The sequence below is a fragment of the Rhinolophus hipposideros genome, assembly GCF_964194185.1.
Source record: "Rhinolophus hipposideros genome assembly, chromosome: 21".
Lineage (NCBI taxonomy): Eukaryota > Metazoa > Chordata > Mammalia > Chiroptera > Rhinolophidae > Rhinolophus > Rhinolophus hipposideros.
The window spans coordinates 29,550,905-29,570,007 of NC_138067.1; the positions used below are offsets into that span (position 1 = coordinate 29,550,905).

Below are 19,103 nucleotides of genomic sequence, written 5' to 3' on the forward strand. Positions count from 1 at the left end.
GAAACCCTTTGAAACAGCAGAAGCCCCAATGAGCAGCCTGAGAAGGCAGAAGGTATCAGTTTCTCCAGCATCTTTATGATGGAATTACACTGGTCTCATGGCTAGACCCAAGCAGCCGCTCCGCACCAGGGTGGCCTATGGAGGCCCCCTCCTGCTCAGGCATGGGCCGTCCCTCAGAAGAGCTCGAAGATGGCTGCCACCGTGCTCTGCCCGAAGATGAAGGTGCCGACGAGCACAGACACCACTCCCCAGACCTCCAGGCAGCACCTGCCAAGGCAGCAAATCCACGTCAGCACGTACTTCTCTGGGGTCTTGCACAGACAAGCCAAGCACATGCAGAAATCTTATTATTAGGTTGGTATAAAAGTAATTGCTGTTTAAAAGGTTAAAAATAACTGCAAAAACCTCAATTACTTTTGCATCAACCTAATCTTTGACGCCAGTTGTGTCATCAATTTGGAAAAAATTCAGAATATTCTCCCCTACCTGGAGAGATGGGTTTCTGAGACAACAGGAAATAAAGTACCCAAGGCAACTTTAAAAAACCTTTCACTCCATCTATTTCATAACCTCATTCCTCCCCAATATTTTATCAAAGCCCAAAAAAGGGGGGGAGCGAGACACTCGTTTCAAACCCCCTTCCTCTTCACTCCTCTCCGTTTTTGGGGGTGGGAGGACGAAGCCCCCTGAACATGAGAAAGGAGAAAGCTCTAAGTCACACACGATGGGAATAGCGACGAGGGGAGGAGCTCGCAGGAGGGCAGAGGTGGCTGGAACTGGCGGTCACCCAGGCCATGTCTGCGAGCTTCATAATGTAACTAGAAGAGAGAGTGTAGACAGTGAGATGAGATTGATGATAATAAAATTCCCACAAAATGGCAGGGCCGCCAGAGATATTTCCGGCCCCATTAATAAGGGCAACAAGGATCCGTTGTCATAGAAAGACCATCTCTAGCCAAGCTGCATCTCAGAGCGGCAACTCAGTGCCATAAACATCTGCCCATCTGAAGCGGGAGAGAGAGGTGAATACGACCGGGGGCTGAAGTGCTCCTCAGAGCAGCTCTGATGGATCAGAAGGCCCTAAAGTGGTTTTAGAGTTAAAATCTTGAAAGCCCATCACTAAAACTGTTGTAAGTGTGGATCAATGCACAAAACAAAAACAGCAGGACTTCAAAGAGTGCTAAAGAGATTGAACTAGATTGGGTGCCCCCAATCGGGGGCCAGATCTAAGCCCAAGGCAGGTTTAGAGACATCCAGGAAAACCCAGCAGGGAACCAAGCCCAGGCTGCAGCTTTGGGAAAACCAAGCTTGGTCTTGATGTGACCTAGAGGAAAGGGGACACAGGCACAGGCCTGCAGGTGGGACCCATGGCTGCGATCACTTAAGAGCATCTGTCCTGGGCTGAATGATGGTGCCCAGAATTCATGTCCACCCCAAACCTGTGAACCTGACCTTATTTGGAAATAGGGTCTTTGCCAGGAAGACCTCAAATCTTCCTAAAGCTCTAACCACAGATCACAACCATCAGAGTGGAAGGGAGGGCCGTGCATGAAATGAAAGGTCTCAGGCCCTGGTCACTGGCCTGAGTTCAGGTCCTGGCTCAGACACCTTCTCCTTGTGTGGACACTGCCCCGACCCCACGACCAGCAGTTTTCTCATCTGTAGGATGACAGGACCTCCACAGGCCGCTGCAGCATTCACATTCTCCTCACTCTGAGCCCAAGTTGCCACCCTCATTTGGAGACACTTACTTAACCCGTGGTCCTATGGGCTCAGCATTGATGGCACAGATGAGACACAGACCTGCAAAGGAGACAGGGGGTCGCCCCAGCTCTTCATCATCAAACCCAAAGCAGCCCAGAGCTCGAGAGAGCTTAGTCAACACTCAGTAGTTCCCAGGGACCCAAGAGGCCAGCAAGGCCTTTGCCTAAAGTGGCTCGTGGCTCATCCAGCTCATGGCAAGGGGGCATAGTGTGGTGACAAAGGATCCTGCAGTGGGGTCCCAGCTCAATATCCACCTAACGCCTTGGCCTCTCCGAGTCTCAGTCTTTCAGATGACAATGACACCACACCTTCCCACCAGGGTCTCTGTGACGAGATGTGCAGGGCCAGTCTCGGGCCTGCATGCAACAACGGGCAAATGCTGGTTTTCTCTTTTCCTTTCTTTCCATCTTTCTACTTTCAATCTTTCTTCTTTCTCTATTTTTTAATAGTTCTGCCAGACAGCTTTGCCTAAAACTGCATGGCATTTCCCCCCATTCCAAACCTGTCCCAGGACATGGGCACTGAGCCCAACTTACTGTATGTTTGTTTCAGACCCCAAGAAGCGTGACTGAACCAGCAGCCCTGGGCCAGGAAGCCAAGGGAGGAGGTCATCTGACCTCAGTGCTGTCATCTGAAAGCGCATCAGAGCCAAGGGCAGCATGGAGCTGTGGTGTCTGCCCTGAGCACCAGTGGCCCCTCCAATGCTCCTGCTCCAGAAGCACCCTCTAACCTTGGCTTCTGGGTTTCCCAGTCTGGGATGATCCTCAGAACGCTGGGACTGGAACATCTCATCGCTCATTAACATTGGGAAGGTTTCCGAACAAACCATCCATCAGAGGACCATGTTTGCCTCCCAGGCCAGGGGAGAAAGCGGGAGGAAGAACCTCATGAGGTGCCTCTGAATGATAGGAATTTCATGGAATTGAAAATGTTTTTAAAGAAACAAAACAAAATCTTGCAGTGAGCAGCAGCAGAGGAAAGTGGGCAATGCTGTGAGGTTGGTTCTGCACTTGCTGTGCCAGCTGGGAGGCCGCTGGGCCTCGGTCTTCTCATCTGCAGGATGGGATGCCAATGGTGCTCCCATCAGGTACGTCCATCAAGGGCCGCTGAGCTGCTTAACAGGGACGGTCTAGAAAGGCCCCAGTCCATGCCTGGCTCATTCACAGGGTTGGGAGCCATCCTACCTACACAGGGGCTCCCACCCTCCAGACTCTTGACCCCCAGTACAGGTACTCCCCAAAGACAGGGTGGGGGAAAGATGAGCAGGCAGGAGGCCCAGAAGCGGGAGCCTCACCTGGGAAGATGAAGATGAAGAAGGAACTGATGCCGCCGATTATGCCGATGATCTGGCTGAGGTCTGGCAGGAACAGGGCCATGGCAAGTGTCACAATGACCCACAGGATGGTCATTGGCATCCGGACCCCCAGCCTGGAGGGGTCAGCCAGGGCCCTGGGCCCACACACCTGGCAGCAGGTTCTCCTCCAGAAATCCTGCATCACCGACCTGGAGACACACATGGGCTCCCAGAGGCTCCAGCCCTGAGCTCACCTGCCTGCCACTGGGCTCCCTCGAGTCTCCTCCCTGCGCACCTGGCAGGGCTCCCATTCCTCACCAGGGGCTTATCCCCAGGGATCGAGCCAGCCCTCGGGGGTCAGTCCACATCAGGCAGCCGACAGCGAGGGGCCACTTGGTGAGAAGTCAAGGACTGCTTGGGACTAGGCTCCAGTCCTGACACTACCCGGTGATGCTGGGCCAATTACCTAATTCTCTGACCCCGTTTCCTCCTCTACGAAACAGAGATGATGGCAGTCCCTACAACACACCAGCTAGCAGTGCCTGTATGCGCTAAATTGCAGAATAGGTCAGTGCCCTGTGCTGAATGGTGTCCCCACTGAGCCAGGCTCACCTCCCCAGGAAGAGCACGATGGGGTAGACAGTCACGATAGAGACAGCAAAGAAGACTCGGGCAACAATGATGACCCTGTCGTTGCCTGGGTAGGACATCAAGATGTCAGCAGAAACTTCTGTCTGGAAAGTCAGGAAGCCATAAACACCTGGGAGGGAAGAAGGATGGAAGCCGGGAGAGCTGATCAGAAAATGCTGTGCCCCACCCCCAACTCCCACACACCAACAGTAACCGGCTTCTACCATCTGTACGATTTCCCTAGGAGTTGGTGGAAGGTTCTAGAAGAGTTCCCCTTTCTGCCATTTCCCAAGGCTTTCCTGTCCTCAGCCTATACGATACTGTGTTCTTCTGACAAAAAGTCCTGCTGGGCAAAATTATTGTTTATCCTTTCAAATAGCTCACTGTGCTGGCGGAGGGGGCCTGTTCACAGAGTGGACATTCACTGGAAGCACACAGTACTCTGAAAACTATATCAAATCCTTCCATGCCCTGGCCATCCCACACCTATAGAACCAAAGAAAGCAGCTGGCAGTGCACCCATCTTCCTGATGGGGAAAACAAAGGCCCAGGGCGTCAACAATTGCCAGAACCACCCAGACAGCTAGTTACCACAGAACCAGGTCCAGGGCGCCTGGCCACTTCCCCACCACCCAATGCTCTCTCGGCATCCTGGTCACCTGCTCTGTCCTGAGACACCCACCTCTGGCCAAGAGCTGTGGCTCATTTTGGTCCTATGATACTGCTGGCCCTGGACCTCAGCCGTCTAGAGGTAAATCTCAATCACCAGGTCGCTCTCCGATCCAGGGGCCACAGACTGACAGGGACCTCCCCTGCTGGGGAGAGGTCACCCAAGTTTCTTAGGTAACCATGGCTCCTTACGCATTCACTGTAGCCCAAGGGCTTCCTGACTCAGAGGTTCCAATGGGCAGACAACAGAGTGAGGGGGCCATGAAAGTAGATGGTCAAGGGCATGCTGTGTGACCTTAGGCATGTCACAGCCCCCCTCTGAGCCACACTTCCACCACCTTTGAGAACCCTTCTGCCTACAGCACAGGGTTGTGAACACCCGAATCCACGAGAGTGTTTTGTAAATGGCTACTCAAATGTAACGCTACGGTGACCATCATTATCGCCGTCCCATCAGAGAGTGGCAGGCAGGGGGCACAATGTGTAAGCATGGGGGCTTCAGACACAGCTGGGCCAGGGTTGGGGCCTCCGCTTTGCCACATCTAGTTGGGAGACCTTCAACAAGCAATGGAAGCCCTCGGAGCCTCAGTTTCCTCATCTATGAAATGGGGGTTTTCCCATGGGATGTTAAGGATTAAACAAGAGAAGGGATTCTATGCAGCACTGCACCTAGCACACCCTGAGCTCTCTATAAACACCTGGGTAGTCATATTTCTCCTGCCACTCCCTGCCCAGCTCCTGGGCGCCATCGGCAGGGCCTTACCTGTCAGTGAGTAGACGAGGCAGCAGGCCAGCAAGGACAGCACGGAGACCAGGGCCCAATGGGACAGGTTCTGGTTGCGCATGCTGCAGTAGATGGAGACCGCAGCTTCGTGACACTGGAAGACAGCGGTGGCACGCCGTGGGGCTCAGGCCAGCTAGGCTTTAGAATCACTTGGAGCAATCTAAAAAGTATCACTGTCCCAAAATACAGGCAAAAATCCATAGGTCCCCTCATCGTAGAAGGCATAAGCAAATCACCAGATAGTATTTGCATGGTGGAATATTATGTGGCACTGAAAAAAGATGCGTACACTATATACCCCCACACAGAAGAACCTCGTAGCTCTGATGCTGAACAAAAGAAGCCAGACACAAAAAAATGCTTCCATGCATAGGAAGTTCAAGTTACAAGCCAGAACGGGGTTCTCAATCACGGCCTTCCTGGTAGTTGGGGGCTGTCCTGTGCATTGTAGGATGCTAAGCAGCGTCCTTGGGCTTGACCCACTAGATGCCAGGAATACCTGTCCCCAGTTGTCAAAGTCGAAAATGTCTCCAGACATTGCCCAGTGTCCCCTGGGGGGCAAAGTCACCACCCAGCTGAGAACCACCACTCATGGTGCCAGAAGGTAGAATAGTGGTGTAGGTGGGGTGGGTGCCACTCAGTGGAAAATAGCATGCGGGAGCCTTCCAGGGGGGCTGACGATGTTCTATATCTTAACTGGGGTGATGGTTACATGGGGGTACATACACTTATGATTTATATACAGTGTATGCATTTATTATATTGCCGTAAAACTTTTAAATATAAAATACATCTCGCCAATGCCAAGAGCCCACCTGTGATGGGACCTGTATCTATCAGGGGCAGGCCCTGGGCAGTGATGTTTTACAAGTGGCCCAGGAGAGGCTAATGCCCAGGTTCAGAGATGCTGCTGTATTTGGAAGGTACCCTGTGGGTTCTGGGATCCTCCCAGGCCCGTGGGCTGGGTTCCCACCATCACATCCACTTCTCACTTCTGATCAGAAACCAAACGTGCTGATCTCCTCCTACCCACTCTCCAGGTTCCCCAAACATCACAATCCCTTCACTCACAGAACTCAGTCTCCGTCTGTCCCTCTGTGCTGCCTCGGGGCCTTTGCTCGAGCTGTTTCCTCTCCCTGGGATTCTCTCCTGGTCTGGCCAGCTCCTACTCATCCTTTAGGAAAGGCTTCCACAACTGGGCCAAGCTCCTCTCTCATGTGTGCCCATGTCCCCCCATGTGAGCAAGTTGGGGTTTGCTTGTTCATCATCTGACCGTCAGCTACGGCACGGCATCTGCCTCACTCATGCCAAGCACAGAGCCTGGCCCACAGCTGAAGAACACTCTGGGGGTTAGTCATTTACCCATCTCTTTAACCCACCCGGCAGCCACAGGTTACCCTCCACCCAATCCCAACTCTCTGGCACTCAAATGCTTACCGGTCCAACTCAGCGCAAGTCTGGGATCCCACATACACTAGCCCAGCATGGCCCCGCCCTCGTGGAGTACACATTCTCCCGATGCCAGCTGCCATGGTGGCAGCAGCCAGCCCAGGGGGAGAGGACAGACCAGCCTCAGGGCACCAGTGCACCTTCGAACTTCCTCCCAGAGACTTCTCTGACCTCACAGGAGCCTGCTGGTCTGCAGGCCGGCTCAGCCAGGCAGTGAGGGCCTAATGCCCCTAGGGGCCCTCAAGCACTAGGCAGTGCAACTTCACAGATCGATGTCCTTGCCTCCCAAATTCAGGAACGGAAAAAATGCTTGGCGGTGGCTGGATGGAGCCCTGCCATTCGTCCTCAGTTGGACCTAAGACTCCTGGGTCATGTTTCTCTTGGTTTTATAGGGGAAATACAGCACATCTCCCGAGGCCAGGGCTGCCCTGCTGGGAGAGCGTCTGTGAGGGTGGCTGGCTGCGCGCAGGCTCACTACTCACGCAGGGATGGAATGCAGGGCAGAGGAGCACATACTGGCTGAGACATGGAAAGAGCCCGATGTCCACCAGCTAAGGAATTGGATCAACTGTGATCCATCCACACAGTGGGCTATGATTCGGCCGTGAAAAGGAACAAAGCACCGACACATGTGACAGCATGGGTGAACCTCAGAAACATGATGCTGCGTGAAAGACGTCCGACAAAAAGCACCACGTATTGTAGGAGTCCATTTATATGAAATGGCCAGAACAGGCAAATCCTCAGAGACAGAAAGAAGATTCGTGGTTGCCAGGGGCTGGGGAAAGGCTGAGGGGGATGGGGAGTGACTGGTAATAGGTACAGGTTTCTAAATGTTCTAAATATTCTAAAATGTTCTAAAATTGACTGTGGTGCCGGTTGCATAACTCTGTGAACATACTAAACACCACTGAATTAGACACTTTCAATGGGTGAAACGTGTGCTATGTGAGTTATACACCAATAACGCTGTTTAACACACCAACCACAGAGAAGTCCCGAGTGTGGCCAGGGCTGGAAGCAGAGCTCACACCCCCCTCTGCTCCCCGCAGACCCCTCTTACCAACTCTGTGCAGGCTGGAGGGGGTGCCCAAGTGCTGAATGTGGTGGGAGGGGCAGTTTGAACCACAGCTCCTGAGGACAGCAGGTAACCTCCTCTTGCCCCCGCACAGCCGCTCCAGCCTGTCCCACTGCCCACTCAACTTCTTATCATCTTCATCTATACCTGCTCTGCCCCGACTCCCAGACCCTGAGATCCCTGACGCTCCAAGCTGGATCCTGGCAGCCCCTGCTCTGACCTCAGTGCCTCCTGCACCCCACCATTCATATCTTTTTCCAACTCCCCATCGCTACATCCCATGTCCCTGGAAACGGCAGCCCAGGCCTCGGTTGCTAGGAGAATCAAATGACGCAGCTGAAGCAAAGGTGAGAGAGGTAGCTCCTCATAAGCATCTGGAAAGCAGCCCCCTTCCCGCGTGAGCCTGTCACACCATATGGTGCTCAGGCACAGAAGGGATGGTTAAATGACATCTAAACAGTAGACAGCAAAGTCATTGCTTTACATCTTCCAAAACATTGGGGGTGCAAGAAGAAATGTGAGAAATGTCCTGTAAGCGATGTGGTAAGCCCCAGAAGTGACACCATCGACTCATTTATAAGGAAGACAAATGGAAGCATTTCAGAGTTTTTTTCAAAAGTGTTTCTGCAAGAAAATGCAAGATGAAGAACAGAATCTGGAGCTAGGTGATGAATACGGGAAGACACAATTCAGGCTAGGAAGCTGAGATATTGTCAATCCTGAACCACTTTCCCTTGCAAACTTGATTTTGCTTTGTGGTGGTGGTGTTGTTTCTGTGGTGGGTGGGTTTTTTAGGAGAGAAGCAAATATTTTCTAACATAAACAAGGACAGAATGAAGTCAGCTGCCATATGCTAGGAACCTGGAAATGCCCAAGAAAGATGGAAGGCAGGGAGTACCACTCCATGGAGCACCCACTTAGCCGAGACCTTTATGGCTCGCCAGCCCACCTGGGACCCTCTCCCCTTTGTGGCTCACTGGTGCTGTCCTCTCTGGCTGGAACGCCCTCCCCTTCACCTGCCCGCCTCCCACTATCTTCAAGATGAAAGGCATCGGAGCCTGAAAATGGTGCCTCTGCATCTGCCCCACCCAGGGCTATGTCAGAAGCCCCTCTGCTGGACTGCACATACAAACCCACTCTCATTCCATGACACTTCGTCAGAAATTCTGTATATTCTGCCCTGTACCCCCGCCCTGCAGCCACCTGCACACCTTCCAGCCCTTCTAGTCTGCCAGCCTCCCAAGGCAGGCACTTTCCTCTCCAAGGGCCCTGGGGCAGAGCCCACCTGGCATTCTGTATGAGGAAGTGGGTGGTGCTAGGTCTCCAGGTGTGGTGACAGTCTGTGAGAATTTTGCAGAGTAAGGGACAGGTGCCACATCCCCACCCTCCACCCTGGACCCAACAAATGTGCTGCGGCTGTTGGCTCCCAGTGGGGGCTGGGCTCCCAAGTTCAGTGGCAATACCAGCTTCCCTGAGCCCAGGGGCCAAGCCCCACAGGCAGCCCTAGAACAAGTTTTCAAACTTCTCTCCTGACGAGGAGGCCACACTCTCCCAAGGGAGCTGGGAGTCACCACACCTTGCAAACGCCACAGCCGTCAACACAGATATTAAGATTACCTGAAATCCAAAGCAGATGGTTGGGAAGACACTGAATACAGAGGTCCAGGAGGAAGGACTGCAAAGAGACATGTTGATTACAAAGAGTTAAACTCAAAACCCCCTTCAACTTGAAGATGAGTTCTAAACAATACCAGGAAGGTGTAAGTAAGCATGACTGCAAAATACATTTTTAATGACCGCATCTACTACTAGGTTTGGGGAAATGGAAAAGGATACATGTTCAATGCCGCACTTTCGAAATACATCTGTGCTCCCATTTGGTAACTTCATGTGCTCCGCGCAGGCAGAGCTCGGGTACAGCATGGCCAGCAAGCACTCCCAACCTCCCTCTGAGGCTGCCTCTGCCCAGTGAGCACAGGCGGCACCCATCAAACAGACCCCCAACAGTGCAAGGATAGTTTGACCTCCGTGCAAGCTTCCTGAAAGGACTGAGGTGTGCAAGGGGCAGAATTTTCAGAATGGTGGCGCTCCAGCTTCCTTTGACAAGCAGTTCTAGGTGCCACCCTCTGGCCCCTTTGGGGACATAGAGTGGAGTGGAGAATAAACCACACTCTCTATAGAGTCAGGGTTTCTTGGTTATACCAGAATAATGCCCCCCAAAGACGTCCACATCCTAATCCTAGGAACCTGTGAACATGTGGCCTGACGTGACAAAAGGGACTCTGCAGATATGATTAAGGGTCAGGATTTTCAGATGAGGAGATCACCCTGGATTACCCAGGCCCACCATATCACATGCGTCCTTGAAATCAGAGAACCTTTCCTGGCTGTGGTCAGAGGGAGCTGTGACTATGGAGGTAGCGTCCGAGAGAAGGAGTGTTGCCGACTTGGAAGATGGAGGAGGGGGCCATGAGCCAATGAATGTGGGTGTCCTCTAGCAACTGGAATTGGCAAGGAAACAGATTCTCCCTTCAAGCTTCCAAAAGGAATCATCCCTGCCGATACCTGGATTTTGTCCCAGGGAGACTTATTTTGGACGTCCGACCTCCAGAAGTGTAGGATAACCAGTGTGTGTTGTGTTAGGCCGCCAAGTTGGCGGTCATTTGTTACAGCAGCCATCGGGCACTACCCCAGAGCTGTCTCCTGCGCTGTGCTATGTACCTGCTGATTCTTAACTCTTCATTCTTAACTTCTGCAGCAGCCTAGGAGCGCTCGGCTGGCGTGGCATTGACTGCTTTTGTGTCCTTGGCTGAGCCCCGGTCCTCACTAGCAACAATGGTGCCCATTGTGAAGAAGGAAAGGGGCCTTCACTGGGCCCTGTGGCATCAGAAACATGAAAGGCTTTCACAGAGAGAAGCCAGGGCTCTGTGCAAAGCATGGTGGGAGGAGACGTGCCCTTCCTTCCAGGATCCCCTTGCAGTATCCCAGGAAGCCAGGAAAGGTCCTCCCCTGGACTCACCTCAATGCAGTGCGGGGCTCACGAACGAGGCCCTGGGGCCCGAGGTAATACTGCACCGTGACAACCAGGGCCAGGTAGCAGGCGGCCAGCGTGCCTAGGATGCTAACACAGACGGTGAGTGACCACAAATGCACGGGGCCACCTGCCCTGCCAGGCAGGGCCTGGAAGCCACACAGAGTGGGGTCTGAACGCCAGCTCTGCACACACTAGCAAGGTGTCCAGCAAAGGTCTCCTGCTCAGAGCCTCGGTTTCCTTATCTGCACGGTGGGGACAACGGGAAGGCCATTTCTCCTGCTCCCTATGTCTCTATTCCCAAAGTGAAAAGTCCATGGTTGCTCTCAACACAACAGGGAAAGGCGGGTTGCAAACACGTATGCATACTTTGGTCAGGCTTTCTTTTTTTCAAAAAGATACGGAAAGCCACAGATCACAAAATGAAAAACAGTATGTGTATGTCTGTGTGTGTGTCTCTCTGTCTATATGTCTCTGTGCCGTGTGGGCATGTGTGTGCGCATCTAAAATCTGTAACAATTCAATAACAACATGTCAGCAGCAGGCTATGTCATTACGGTATTTCCTTGCTTATCTCTATTTCCTATCATACATGTATATTGCTTGTGTCATTTTTCATCTTTTTCCACTTCTCCACATGGGAAGGCCTTGCTGGCAGCTCCTCTATTCCAGGCAAACAGAAACCCTGCTACAAACGCCGGCCCGTGGGACCCAGTCTGAGCCACTTCCCTCCCAGGAAATGTCCGCAGCCACGTACCTTGTGTATTTCTGGAACCTGATCTCCCTCGGGGCGGACAGGGGAAGGATGACCAGCAGGGAGAGCAGGGTGAGGGAGAAGCGCTGGTCGGTGTACCAGGGCTGCAGAGCGGGCAGAGCACTGGGCAGGAGAAAGTCACACACTGGCGGGAAGGAGGGAAGCAGGGAAGAGCTACAGTGAGCCCTGCACCGCCCCCACCCACCGCCAGTGCCCAGCCACGGCTCCCGGCTCTCCGTCCCTGGGTGGGGTTCACCACGGGCTCTAAGTCAGTCCAAAGTGAGTCAGACTACGTGAGTCTAACGGGATGGGATGAAAGTGTGATGGGGACCCTGTCACGGGCCACCAGGAAGCAAGGAATCCGAATCCCACCACAGGAATTCATTCAATAGGCGTTCAAGTTCCTCCAGGCACTGCTCCAAGTGCTGGAATCCAGCAACAAGAGAAAAAACAGAAAAAAAAAAAACAAAAAAAAACACACCGACCTACCCTTGAGGCACCTGGGCCTTTCTGTTCTTACAAAAGATCATTTTTGTCTCTGCTTAGGAGTTCTGTGGGTTTTGGAGGTTGAGCTGGGGCCTGGAGTAGCTGTTTAGTGCTGGTGCTAGAGAGAGCCAAGCTGCCACCATTCTCTGCACAACAAACCACCCAAAACAGTGACCTAGAGCAACAATTTTATTTTCTGCCTCCAACGGGAGGTGACAAATTGGGGCAGGGCTGTGCTGGTCACTTCTGCTCCCCCCGGGGCCGGCTCAGTTCACTTTGAGGGTATTTGGCTGGGTGGGGAAGGCTGGTCTGGAGGGTCCTCGATGTCTCCACCCACAGCAGGTGCCTGGTAAGGACACCTGGGCTCAGGGGGGCCTTCCCTGCCGTCTCAGAGCCTCTCCACATGGACCTGCGCCTCTCCCGTCCCCTCCCCCCGCCAGGCTAGTCCATGGCAGTTGGGGGCTCCCAGAGATGAAGGCCTGGAACTGGCACACTGTCACATCTGCCATGTTCCGCTGGGTCAAGCCATCACAGAGTCCACCCTGATTCATGGGAGGGGACACAGACCCCACCATCCTCTCAGTGGAAGGAACACCAAGGAACTAGGACCGTTTTTATTCCTCCACAGTAAGATGGAGAATTTAGAGTTCATATCAGAGGTAAGACAGGTGGGGGAGGGGAGACCAAAGGGGAGATGGCAAGATGGTTTGAGGCTGGAATCCGTGGGGTGAGATGGCCCCTACAACCTCACTGTGGAGTGGCTGAACTTTCAACTCTGGTCATGTGGTGGTGTTGCTATGTTCAGAAAGATTCTGAGGCTGCTTTCAGCAAGACCATATGCTGTCTATAAGAAACGCATTTTAAAATCCCAAGCCACAGCTAGATTCACGCTGAAAGACTGGGAAGAGAAATACTGCACAAACACTAATCTTAAGGCAGCTAGAGTGGCTTATATTCATAGCAAAGAAGGTTAATTTAATGACAAAGTATTACCAGAAACAAAAAGGAATATTTCATAATAACAAAAGGGTAATTCATGGGTGTGTGCCTAATAATAGAGCTTCAAAAACTCTGAGGCAAAAATGGACAGTATTAAAGAGAGAAATAGATAACTCTGCAATCACAGTTGGAGATTTTAACATCCTCTCTCTCAGACTGCTAGAATAACTAGACCAGAAAACATCAGCAAGACTATGGAAGATATGATCTTCCAAAGCTGTGGACCACCTTGACCTGATGGAGAATTCTAGAACACTGTATCCAACAACTGCAGCATACATATCCTTTAAGATTTAAGAGCATGTGGAATGCTCACCAAGACAGAACATGTGGGGGGGCCATAGAACAAATCTCGAACGCCAAAAAGTTGACATCACACAGCATGTGTTCTCTGACCATGATGTACTTAAGGTAGAAACCAAAAAGGAATCTAGAAAATGGAATTAGAAATCAAACCACACAATGCTAAACATCCTGTGAGTCAAAGAAGAAATCACAGAAAAAAACTGCAAATGTTTGAATGCAACAAAAATGAAATTAGAACATACCAAAACTGGCGGGATGCAGCCAAAGCAGTGCCTAGAGGGAAATTGTTAGTGGGAGACTAGAGGTCAAAGTGCTTGAGGTTAGTGGGGTTGAGTCTTCAACAGCCCAAAATTCAAGATGTTATCTCTCATAGGTGCTTTTTTGTAGTTGGCTCCACTTCCTCGTTTGTAAAAAGGTTAACCTCACTAGACATCCCAGCCATAGCCTCCCTCTCCTTCCATGATTCTCACTGTGCTAGTAATTACTAATTCCAAATCTCCCTCCCCCATGATGTTGGGAGCTCAGGGATGGTCTTGGTCTCTGCGGTTCCTAGGCCCAGCCCAGGGTCCAATCCTGCTCACCAACCAGGAGCTCCAGGTGCATAATGGACGCCTAGGGTACCCCCACTCCAGCGCAGGTACTTACACTTCTCCAGCTGGTCCCCGATCACCCGGAGGAAGGCCACAGATATCATGAGCAGGTTGACGATGAAGCAAGCCTCGCACAGCTTTCCGATGGTGGGGCCGCACAGCCCTCCGACCACAGCCTGGTAGGTGTCCTGGCCGCTGACGGACGCGGCATAGCCCAGGATGACCAGCCCACTAATCAGGAAGACCAAGGAGACCTGCAGAGCAGGACCGTGGGCCAGGGCGCGCCCACAGCCCGGAACCCACGCCAGCCGCCCCCTGGACTGGATGGTTCCCTCCATTGGGCGTCTCACCTGCAGAGGGCACGGCTGCCGACCACCTGGGGGCCCCTCCCCTGCCCTGAAACCAGAGCTGCAATGCAGGTGGATTGTACAGGCCTCACTTTCTGTCCATCTGTGACTCTGGGATGATTCGTACCATTCTGCCCAGATGAGCAGATGAGGTATCAGAAATCCAGAGTCTAAATGACTCTTCTAAAATTTCATGCACTGTGGGTTACGTGGATAAGAATGACCACTGGACGAGGCACAACAAATGTACCTCTATGAAGACACCGAACGTACTACCACAACCCTGACATTCCCTCCTGTTCCTTCCCGGTCAGTTTGTGCCCCCCTCCTATCCCCAGAAGAAACCTCAGCTCTAACATTTTCCCACTTTTACATGTTTTGTATCTGGCTTCTTCCACTCAGTGTAACATCTGTGAGATCCAGCCACGCTGGGTGCCTCAGTCCTGTATTCCTTTTTCTTTTGCTGAGTGTCATTCCATTATATGGGTATCGTCACCATTGCTTCATCCAGTCCCCTGCTGACAGACACCTGGGTTGTTCCTAGTTTTTGGCTGCTGTGAACAAAGTGTGGAGCAACCTAGAACAAGTCACTTTGAGGATGTACATTTTGTCCTCTCAGACACACATCCAGGAGTCAGGCTGGGTCACAGGGTACACATGTGTTTAATGCTCTAAGAAGTTGCCAAATTGCTTTCCAAAGTGTCAGTGCCACTAGACACCCCCATCGATGCAACAGAGCCCCACTCGCTGCACAGAGTTAAGTGATTTTGATCCCCTCCAGGGCTGAAGGCTACCTGACCCCAAGCTGAACTTGGTCCCTGGGCCCCAGTGCCCCTCCCACGTTTGTGGGAAGGAGAACAATGCAGAGCTGGGAGACACTCAGCCCAGAAGCCTGGGGGAAGCTAGGATGGCTGGTCTGCAGACACAGTTCATGTCACCTGACAAGCAGATTGGTTCTGTGTTAGTCCAGAAGCCACAATGAGAGCTGCTGAGGAGAAACATCTAACTGAACTGTGTCAGAGGAACGTAAACTTCATGCTCCCTCTGGCCACCGGACCTTTGCTCACGCTAGTTTCTCGCCCTCCCTCACTTCCCTCCACCTGGGAAACTCTTACTCCTTTTCTTCTTCCTCTCTGAGGTTACTTCCTCTAGAAAGTCTCCCTGACCCGTCACCCCAAGGTGGGCTAAACCCATCTCAGGCTCTGAGACAACCACAGTGGGCTGCATGGGGGTCCCCCAGAAGGTTATGTCCATACCCTCACCTCCAGAACCCGTGGAAGTGACTTACTGGGCACAGGCTTTGCAGAAATACATGATGAAGATAGAATTACATTTTTAAAAATGGGTCTTTACAGGGATAATTAAGGATTTTGAGATAAGGTCATCCTGGTGGAGGTGGGCCTAAGGTCCAATGACAAATGACCTTGTAAGAGACAGAAGAGAAGACAGAGAGGAGAAGGTAGTGTGATGATGGAACAGAGGTTAGAAAGATGTGGCCGTAAGCGAAGGGATGACAGGAGCCCCCAGGAGCTAGAAGACGTAGGAAGGACCCTTGCTTTGGTCTTGCAGCCTAAGGACACATGCTTACAACTATCCATGGATTACAGGGCTCTCCAGCATCTCTCACTCACAGACTCTAAGCTCTGTGCAGACTGGGATCGTGTCTTTTATTGCTCACCATTTCACTCCCCAGAAGTACCTGGCACACAGCAGGTACTAAGCAGATATTTGTGGATGAAGTGGGGGGAACAGAGGTGCAGTCAGAACACCTCTGCCAGTGAGATGTTCGCTAGAGGGACCCTGAGCCTTTGCGCAGCACGACAGCCGTTAGGACCCCGTGCTCAGGCCCCGCCTCTCTGCAGCTCTTAGAGAGGCTTGGGGTTCATTACATTTCAGGAATCTTCCAGTCCTAACGGGGGAGTCATTAGAGACCTACAACCTCACACTGCTGACCTCCCAGTGGTGGGGATGTTTAAGTGCTTCTCCTGCCCAAACTGGGGCCTTGTAAAGGGGACAAGGGCAGAAGTCTCCTTGGCTAAGAGGGGAGAGGCAGAAGTGGGGGTGCCCATTGCCAGCCTAATTCTTTCCCTTGTCCTGAATGTCCATCTATTTATGTCTAGGTCCCGTCTCCACCAGTCTGCTCAAGGCAGGGAGCTTTAGACCATGCTGCACAATGGACAAGCCACATCAGCAGCAGCCATGCCCCCCCAGAGCTCGTTGGAAATGCACAGTCTCAGGCCCACCCAGCTCCGCTGAATCAGCATCTGCACTTCAGCAATGTGCCCAGGAGATGCGGCAAGTGTGAGGAGTGGGGACCCAGTGCCCTGCCTGCCACCCTGGGATTGGCCACAGGTGTGACTGACCACACCCCTTCCTATCCCCCCCACAGCCCCACCTGCTTCATCATTAACCCTTTGTGGTTGGAGACAAAGCTTCTTCCCCGTGGTTCTGGAAGGGTGGCCTTTCTGCTGTACGCGTCCAAACACAGCTATGTGTGCCCCTCACATGCACCTGGACAAGTTCTTCCATTTCCGCTGGGGCTCAGCTCAATGTCACTTCCTCCAAGAGGCCTTCTCTGACTACTCACCTCATGTCATTCCTCCCCTCTCTCACAGGACCTCCTAGCAGTACCCACCATCTAAAGCTATCTCATTTGACTTCTTACATCTTGTCCAAGCTCCCCATTAGAACAAGCCTCCTGAGGCCCGAGCCCACACAGCCAGTCATCTAAAGCCATAGCAGGTTACAGCAGACACTGCACAGCCCGGAATTCCATAGTTTCCAAAAGGGCCCAAAGGCCCACAAACAGTTACCACATGCCTGTTACCAACTGGCTGCCATAAAAAAAAGTCATCTGAGATAAGCTCTTGGGCAGGCATTGCCACAACACACAGCGGCTTCAATCAGCCAGGAAAAAGAATCTTTGCAAAATAAAATGAGGCTTTGCTCATCGGTGGTTCTTCTCCACGAAGGACACTCGGCCCCTGGAGCTTCTGGAAGGGGAATGCAGGCTCGAAGGTAGCCAGCAGAAGTGGTTGAAGGTCTGACACTGAGGGCCGGGCCCAGCTCAGTGTGGGGGTGTCACCGACAGTCTTAGTCCTGACCCAATCTGCACACGGACTGAAGCTCTGGTTAGTGGAGCTGAGACAGGCAGGCAAGAGAAGTCAATTGACCAGGCAGTTGCTCAGAGACTGCGTCTTCTCAGGGCCTTCCCGACTGAAATGCCAGGATCATTCGATCCAGGTGTCTTGCCCACAGCTTCCCAGCCCCGGGTTGGCGGCAGACCTCCGCCGATAGAAAATGTTCTCTGCCCTAGCCTGACCTGCACTGGGTTGTCTTCTCCCCTCATGAGCTGAGCAAGGCAGAAAAATCAAACCCCACCGGTGTGGTTTCTAAGACAGGCAGATCTGCAGAAGCACTGCTGAGGAGAATCCTGCCCGAGGAGAAACCCCCCAAACACTTCCTAGGGGCTTACCAGCTCCACCAGGAGGGCGGGGCCCACCCCACCTGCCTTGTAGAAAGCCCAGGGGAAGTTGAGCAGGCCAGCCCCCAAGGCGGATTTCAGGAGAATGAAGACAGCGCCCAGGGAGGAGAGACTGGGGCTGGCGGCTGCGGGCTTTTCCAAAAGGCCTCTGCTTCCGAGGGTCTGTCCCTCCATGGTTAGAAGGAACTGAGGGGCAGAGAGAGGGACACTCTTTGCAGTTTCTCCTTGGTTCATGGTATCATTCTCAACCTGTGACAGGTCACTCTCCCCAGTTCAGCCACAGCCACCTCATGTGCCTCAGTGTTCCCAAGCCACCATCTCCCTCTTCCCGGGCCTCTGCTTCCCCTCCCCCTTACATTACACGCTCATTGGCCCCCAACTTACGGTCCTCACTGCTTTCCAGCTCATGAAATGTCATCCCCTTCACCTCCCCCTCTTGCTTTCTAACCGTGTTTATTGTCACTGCTGCTCTCCCACTCATCCCCAACCTTTTCGTCCTCCCCGCTTCTCTACCAAACCTGCATCTCCTTCCTGCTGCCCATCACTGCCCTCACCCCGCCACCGCTCTGCCCCCAGCCAGACTCCTGCCCTGACTGTGCTGCAGCCTGCAGGCCTTACCACCAAATGTGAACTGCAAGGCAAGAGACACTCCTTGGCCACCAGACGAGGACTCTGGGGATTCAGGCTTGCTCCAGGTGGTTCAGCTGCATTTCTTGGGCCAGGAGGGGTGGAAGAAGGAAGATTCTAGCTCTGCTAGGAGGGTAATGAATCATGAAGGGACTCTCTCTCTCTCTAAGGGAGCCCTAGAGAGGTATTGGGGTCACGTCCCCAAAACTGGAGGGACAGGCACATGAGATCAGCGCCATCTGTCCCAAGAACTAACGGCTTCTGAGACTTCAGGCCTGAGAAAGGGCATCTTAAAGACTCCTTCCCCTCCCCCCAAAACCCCTCCCTGGGGGCGGGGCTTCCCCTACTGCCTGAGGGTTAGAGGGAGCTTAGCTGGGAGAGATCAAGGGGGCATGCCTGATCTCAGGCAGGGACCTGGGTCAGTTTGCCCCATGCCTCTTCCTTTGGATGCTTCTCTGAGGCCCCCAGTCTGAGGGATGGGGCATGGAAAGAGCCTGGAGCTCAGTGTCTGTCACCGGCTAGCAGTGTGTGATCTCTGCAAGTCTCATTTCCCATATACCCGCCTCACAGGGGGATGTGGGAAGCTGTAGACTGAGGTACACAGAGGTACTTCATGGAGATGGTTCCCAATCACAAGGATGTGCACAAGAATCAGCTGGGGGTCTTGTGAGAATGCAGATTCCGATTCACTATGCCTTGCCTGGGAGCTGAGATTGCACATCTCTCACAAGCTCCGGGGGACAGGCCCTGCTTGTCCCATTTAAGAGTAGAGATCACCTCTGAGACCCTATACATTGTCAGTTAAGATGGC

At 52.8% G+C, this 19,103-nt stretch overlaps 1 protein-coding gene across 3 annotated transcripts; it reads right to left on the reverse strand.

Moving 5' to 3' along the window:
- Positions 1-28: 28 nt before the first annotated feature.
- SLC38A8 (solute carrier family 38 member 8) lies at positions 29-18,396 on the reverse strand. Of its 3 annotated transcripts, XM_081032707.1 has the most exons (11): positions 18,284-18,396; positions 17,657-17,851; positions 13,890-14,088; positions 11,457-11,598; positions 10,688-10,789; positions 9,286-9,343; positions 5,121-5,235; positions 3,671-3,818; positions 3,059-3,267; positions 1,752-1,803; positions 29-267 (listed from the first exon to the last, which is right to left on the reverse strand). In XM_081032707.1, exons 2-11 carry the CDS (start codon positions 17,837-17,839, stop codon positions 174-176), a joined length of 1,302 nt encoding a protein of 433 aa, XP_080888833.1. In that variant the 5' UTR covers positions 17,840-17,851; positions 18,284-18,396; the 3' UTR covers positions 29-173. The 3 variants fall into 3 exon arrangements, with proteins under 3 accessions (XP_080888833.1, XP_080888832.1, XP_080888834.1); XM_081032706.1 differs by lacking the exon at positions 18,284-18,396 and having other exon boundaries at positions 17,657-17,991; XM_081032708.1 differs by lacking the exons at positions 10,688-10,789; positions 18,284-18,396 and having other exon boundaries at positions 17,657-17,991.
- Positions 18,397-19,103: the final 707 nt, after the last annotated feature.

Bases quoted from the DNA above. Each gene is read 5' to 3' on its own strand.
- SLC38A8 (XM_081032706.1), bottom strand. From the start codon at position 17,899: ATGAACCAAGGAGAAACTGCAAAGAGTGTCCCTCTCTCTGCCCCTCAG. The intron at 10,790-11,456 runs GTACGTGGCTGC...CGTCTGTGTTAG, and splicing joins AGGTTCCAGAAATACACAAG to CATCCTAGGCACGCTGGCCG. The intron at 268-1,751 runs GTAAGTGTCTCC...CTGCCTTGGCAG, and splicing joins CCCATAGGACCACGGGTTAA to GTGCTGCCTGGAGGTCTGGG.